This window comes from Lepus europaeus, chromosome 18, assembly GCF_033115175.1.
Source record: "Lepus europaeus isolate LE1 chromosome 18, mLepTim1.pri, whole genome shotgun sequence".
Lineage (NCBI taxonomy): Eukaryota > Metazoa > Chordata > Mammalia > Lagomorpha > Leporidae > Lepus > Lepus europaeus.
In genome coordinates this window covers 58,816,137-58,822,423 of record NC_084844.1, presented here as the reverse complement: position 1 = coordinate 58,822,423, position 6,287 = coordinate 58,816,137, and the positions used below count along the sequence as shown (strand labels likewise).

The window sequence follows — 6,287 nt, the reverse complement described above, 5'->3', positions numbered from 1 at the left end:
TTGAGATGTGACTTGGTTAGACAAGCATTGAGACTGAGCGCATGTAAAAGGAACTCTTTAGGTGTGTCTTAGGAGCCTTGAACCCCACTCCCCTGTTAGCTACTGTTGTCTATTACTTTTCAGGTTGAATACCTTTCTTCTTGAAAGACCCAAAGCTGGCGGGGTCCTTGGTAGCACCCTGGGGACCCAGAAATTCGGACTCCGGACACTGGCGATGCAAACAGCAAGAGGCGGTTTATTTACGTTTTGCGCAAAACGGACCCCTCCCTCCTGAGAGAGTGAGGTGCTGGACGAGGGTTACAGGCAGTATTTAAAGGCAAAAACCACAAAATTATCTTAAGCAAGTGAATACAGAGAGGAAGGGGGTTTTTGTTTACAGTAATTTTACTTATCTCAGTATACAGCAGTTTTACTTATCTCAGTACACATCAGTTTTACTTATCTTAACCATTGCACAAGGGGGGTTTCCAAACTGCTATTCCCTGTTATCTGCTAAGTTGCAGTTTCCCAGAAACTGACCTTTCTTGAAACTTTCTAACTGACCTTTCTTGAAACTTCCTAGTTTTTTTAGCAGGTAAATTTTCAGAAGTCCTTCATTCTTAATATAAAAGATCAATACCACATGCAAATGGGCTGTTTTTGCTTTATTTCGTGTGATAAACCTATCATTTTTCTTCTTCTTGGCCTGTAAGCTAAAAATTGCCTAAAACAAATGACTAACAAATAATGAAAGGAAAAAAAGAGAACAAAAACCTATTATATATTTTTCTGGTATTTTCCCCAAGCTTTTGCGTGCAGCTCTTTTGTATTTACCCATCCTTAAAAAAACAGCGAAACAATAAAATCCCAAACCTGAACTCATCAAGAGCTCATTTCCCTGCCAGATCACTTTGTTCCATTCGAACATTTGTGTCTGCAGAGGCAGAATGTAATTTTAGCCACTATGTAATTTATTTTTGTCTCCGTGTTTTGAAATTCAAGGGCACACGGCATTCTCTTCCGGGATTCGGGCTATGAAATTGCCGCATTCTCCCAAGGTTCACGATGAAATGATGTGAGAGCAATATTGGCTCTCATCTCTTTGTCTCAGTCCACTTTATATTGCTATAACGGAATCCTACAGACTGGGCAAATTACCAAGGAGATACATCTATTTTTACAGTTCCAGGGGCTGGGGAATCCAAGGCCGAGGAGCCCCCGTCTGCCTTCTTGCTGCAACATCCCATGGAGGGAGGGCCGGAGAGCACATGAGGGGTGGGGGTAGGGAAACTCTGCAGCTGGAAGCCATAAGTCCTCTTCTGCTCAGCATTCATTTATCCATGAAGGAAGAATCCTCATGCCCTAAACACTTTCCATTAGTCCCCACCTCCCAAACTGTTCGGGATTAGGTTTTCAACACAGAGGGGTCAGACTCAGACCATAACACTCTTAGAGGGCTGGGGCTGTGGCACAGCAGGTTAATGCCCTGGCCTGAAGCACCCGCATCCCATATGGGCGCCGGTTGGAGACCCGGCTGCTCCACTTACAATCCAGCTCTCTGCGGTAGCCTGGGAAAGCAGGAGAAGATGGCCTAAGTCCTTGGGTCCCTGCACCTGCATGGGAGACCTGGAAGAAGCTCCTGGCTCCTGGTTTCGGATCGGCGCAACCACCCCCTCTCCTCCCTCCTCTCTCTGTGTAACTCTGACTTTCAAATAAATAAATAAATCTTTAAAAAAATAAAACACTCTTGGACTTGGACCTGGCTTAGCATGTTTTTGGAATGACTGTCCTTCAATCTGCATGGGACTTTTTTTTTTTTTAAGATTTATTTATTTACTTGAGAGGCAGGGTTACAGAGAGAGGGAGATTCAGAGAGGTCTTCTATCTGTTGGCCAAATGGCCTCAATAGCTGGAGCTAAGCTGATCTGAAGCCAGGAGCCAGGAGCTTCTTCCTGGTCTCCCACATGGATGCAGGGGCCCAAGGACTTGGGCCATCTTCTACTGCTTTCCCAGGCCATAGCAGAGAGCTGGATGGGAAGTGGAGCAGCCGGGACTCTAACGGTGCCCATGTGGGATGGCAGTGCTGCAGGAGGATGCTTAACCTACTACGCCACAGCTCTGGCCCCTCTACATGGCATTTCTAACATGTGAGGAGCTGTGCTAGGCCCAAAATAGAATAAGCCAGAAGATAGCTAGTTGTGTCTTTTGATCATGAAGGGGTGATTTATTTAGTTATAGGATAATGTTATTTATTTGAAAGGCAGAGAGAGAGAGAGAGAGAGAGAGAGAGAGAGAGAGAGAATTGTTCTACTGGTTCACTCCTCAATTCTAAAATACCTGTAACAGCTGCGGCTGGGCCAGGGCAGAAGCCAGGAGCCTCGAACTCAATCCAGGTCTCCCATGTGGGTGGCAGGGACCTGACTACTTGAACCATCATCTGCTGCCTCCCAGGGTGCTCATCAGCAGAACGCTGGAATGAGGAGTGCAGCTGGGACTTGGACCCAGGCACTCTGATATGAGATGTGTGCATTCCAAGTGTCGTGACTACTAGAACGAATGTCCATCCCTTGCTGTAAGCTATTTTAAAAGGCACGATGAGCCCCTGGTCTCTTTCTAGGGGTCGTAACTCTCAGCAGAAGGAAGCCTTCTGTTTGGGACTCCCCCAGGGGTCAGGAGTTTGTCTCTTATGGCTCCTGAATGTGTCAGGAGCCATAACTGAAGGGTAAAGATTTCAGGAAACAGGTAAGACTTTCATTTTCATGTCAGTTTTCTTTGAAAGACTACACACACACACACACACATACACACACACCCCTATACATGCATGTCAACATAAATATTGTAGTAGGCATTGTTTGTCCAAAACAGTCTTCCCAATGACTACAGGAGTTCCTGCCTATCTCTGGTTTTGCTTTAGAGATTTTTATGACCCAAAGTCAACCGTGGTCCAAACCGTGTCACGTGATTACAGGAAGGAGGCGAGCACGGTATAGCAAGGTGTTTTGAGACCAAGAGAGGACACAGCCACTTAACGTCTACTCCTAGTGTTACAATGGTTCTGTTTCACTATTAGATATTGCTGTATCTTACTGTGCCTACCTTATAAATCACCCAAATACCTTTTCCCATACACAGGTATGTATAGGAAAAAAATCACAGATACAGGATTCAATACTGTCTGAGGTTCCAGGCATCCTCTGGGGGTCTTGTAACATATCCCCCCCCAGGTAGGCGGGGACTGTCATAATGATGATGATTGGAACTGGCACGTGGTACGGAGGGTTAAGCTGCCCCTTGTGATCTTGGCATCTCACATTGGAGTGTCTGTTGGAGTCCTGGCTGCTTGGCTTCAGATGCAGCTCCAGGCAGCTCCTGGAAAGGCAGCAGAAGATGGGTCAAGTGCTTGGGCTCCTGCACTCACATGGATGACTTGGACGGAGTTCCTGGCTTTGGCCTGGCCCATACTGGCTGTTGGGGCCATTTGGAAGAGTGAACCAGCAGATGGAAGATTCTCCCTCTCTCTGTCTCTCTGTCTCTCCTTTTCAATCAAATTTAAAAAATGATGATGATGATGCTAGGACAGTAGTCAGCGTATGTTGAGAGCTGTATATGTATCAGGAAATTTTGTAAGTGCCTTGTATATAGTATCTCAATTAATCACACAACTCTGATTTAGGAGCTATTATTATGTCCACTGTACAGATAAGGAAACTGATGCACAGAGGATTAAGAAAACTGCCCGTATCCTCACAGCCTTGCAGGCAGCATGGCTGGGATCCAAAGCAAGGATTCTGGCTCCAGACCCCAGGCTCCTTGCTGCTAAGCCTGGGCACATTGGGGCATGTGTCACTGTGGCTGGAAGCTGACCACAGTATATACTCAGCAGAGGGAAATTTTCTCTACCAGAGAGTGGCTTCCTGGGGCCAGTGCAGCAGGTGAAAGTCCTGGCCTGAAGCACTGGCATCCCATATGGGTGCTGGTTCTAGTCCTGGCTGCTCCACTTCTGATCCAGCTCTCTAAGCTGTGGTCTGGGAAAGCAGTAGAAGATGACCCAGGTCCTTGGGCCCCTACACCCACATGGGAGACCCGGAAGAAGCTCCTGGTTCCTGGCTTCGGATCGGTGCAGCTCTGGCCGTTGCGGCCACCTGGGGAGTGAACCAGTGGAAGGAAAACTTCTCTCTCTGTCCCTACTTCTCTCTATAACTCTGTCTTTCAAATAAATAAAATAAATTTTTTTAAAGAGAGTGACTTCCTGCAGAGATTTCTGGTTAGCCTTCTGAAGCAATGACATACATTTATATTCAACAATTGCATTTTTACTATGATGATTACTTCAGAAAATGAATACCGACATATTCAGGATTATTGGGATGGCCGCCTTGTAACCGCACAGTTTACATCTAACTTATGTTCATGAACATTTGAAAGTCACGAACAACGACAACAACTGCAGCTCAACACCATGCTCCACATTATTTTATTTCCTTTCCAGAAGGCTCGTAGATTACTTCGACTCCACTCATGGAAGTCTTGTTCTAGAAATGTGATGACCGGCTCTTTCAGTATATACAGCAACTGCCTCCCCTGTCCTCCGCAGTGCTTGGTTTAGGAGATTTACGGTAAAGCCTTGTTTCCAAGGAGGTCGGGACAAAAAAAAAAAAAAAAAAAAAAAAAACAACCAACCAGACTTCTACCGGCAGTTAAGCTTTCCAACCATTCCAGCAATTTGTTCTCCGGGAGATGTTTATACCAGAAAAGGCTCAGCCGGGGGATCTATCCGTTTCCCCTGTGCCTCGGGTCTTTGGTGGGGTTGCTAAATGGCCCAGGCTAAGATGAGCTGCTCCTCTCCGGATCATGGAAAACCTGGAATCAAGGCTCAAGAATGCCCCCTATTTCCGCTGTGAGAAGGGCAGCGATCTGGTCCCCGTGTGCCAGAAGTGCGAGACGTGCGTGCTGGCGTGGAAGATCTTTTCCACCAAGGAGTGGTTCCAGAGGATCAGCGAGACGTGGCAGAGGAGGTTCCTCGTCAGCATCCTGCAGCAGCTTAATCACCTGCACCTGCTCCACTACTTCCAAACCATCCTTCAGAGCACCCAGGGCAAGGACTTCATCTACCACAGGGCCCGGGTCTCGCACAGCCGCAAGGAAGGCAAGGTGGTGAGGTCGTCCTTGAACCAGATGTTGGACAAGACAGTGGAGCAGAAGATGAAGGAGATCTTGTACTGGTTTGGGAACAGCACGCACCGGACCAAGGCGAATTTCACCCTTCTTCTGCTGCAGATATGCAACCACAAACTGCTGCTCACTGCTGCCAATGTGATCAGAGTCCTGTTTGCCAGGGAGTGGAAGAGGGTCTCAGGTAAACAAGGACCAGGGCGCCCCCTAAAGACCAGAAAGCGAGACTTCAGGAGCCTGCGGGTGTGTAGACAAGCGTAGGAAGAGGATTGTCCAGAGCACAGCACAGGGCTCTTTGAACTGGCACCCAACCCTGTTTGCCCAAGGTTCTGACTTCCTCCTAGTAGACTGTAAAATGATAGATGTACAAGGCAGAACAGAACCTTTAACCGTGGGGCATTTTAGTGAATTTCTGTACCCCTTTGCCCAGAAATGACTGGTCCCCCGCCTGTGGCTGGCTATGCAATGCTGGTGCCATTCCCGCAGTGGGGACTGCGCTGGGCTGGGCAGGAATCGGGTAAGGAAGAAGCCGCTCAGGCATTTTGTTCTTCAGCTGTCCTGCGTGGGAACCAGGCTAATACACATAGTCATTCCACCGAATTTCTTACCCATAAAATCAGACCTTGAAGTAGAGTTGATCCAACACTGGAGCTCAAGGGCAAAAATTAGCCCAAGGCAGTAGTTCCCAAGCTAAAGTTTGTATCAGGAGAATGGGTTAAATCGCAGATCTTTAGGCTCCAGCCTCAGGACTTCGGATTCTGCAGGTCTTAGATGGGTCCCGAGATCCTGTATTACTTTCTTTTTAAAATATTTTATTTTTTTACTTGAAAGGCTGAGAGAGAGAGAGAGAGAGAGAGAGAGAGAGAGAATCTTGCATCTGCTGGCTCACTCTCCAAATGGCCACAGGGCTGAAGCTAGGCCAGGCCAAAGCCAGCAGCCCGGAACTCCTTCCAGTTCTCCCATGTCTGGGGCAGGGACCCAAGTGCCTGGGCCATCTTCTGCTGCTTTCCCAGGCACAATACCAGGGAGCTGGACTGAGATCCTGTATTTCTAACAGCTTTCCAGATGATGTCGCTGGTCTGGAGAACCTCACTGATTGAGGGTGTTGGTGAGATCATCCTGGAAGTTGGTAG

The 6,287-nt window shown here is 47.6% G+C and overlaps 1 protein-coding gene across 4 annotated transcripts in view; it reads left to right on the top strand.

Annotated features, from left to right (window-relative positions):
* Nucleotides 1–4,576: 4,576 nt before the first annotated feature.
* The window catches only part of FBXW10B (F-box and WD repeat domain containing 10B), a 34,300-nt gene continuing 32,589 nt past the window's right edge, over nt 4,577–6,287 (top strand). For 2 of the 4 annotated variants that reach the window (XM_062216803.1, XM_062216801.1), the window contains exon 1: nt 4,582–5,338. In XM_062216803.1, the coding sequence (XP_062072787.1) occupies nt 4,834–5,338 (505 nt within the window). In that variant the 5' untranslated portion in view covers nt 4,582–4,833. Of the gene's footprint in view, nt 5,339–6,287 lie in introns of all 4 variants that reach the window. The other 2 variants (XM_062216804.1, XM_062216802.1) reach the window with 2 other exon arrangements.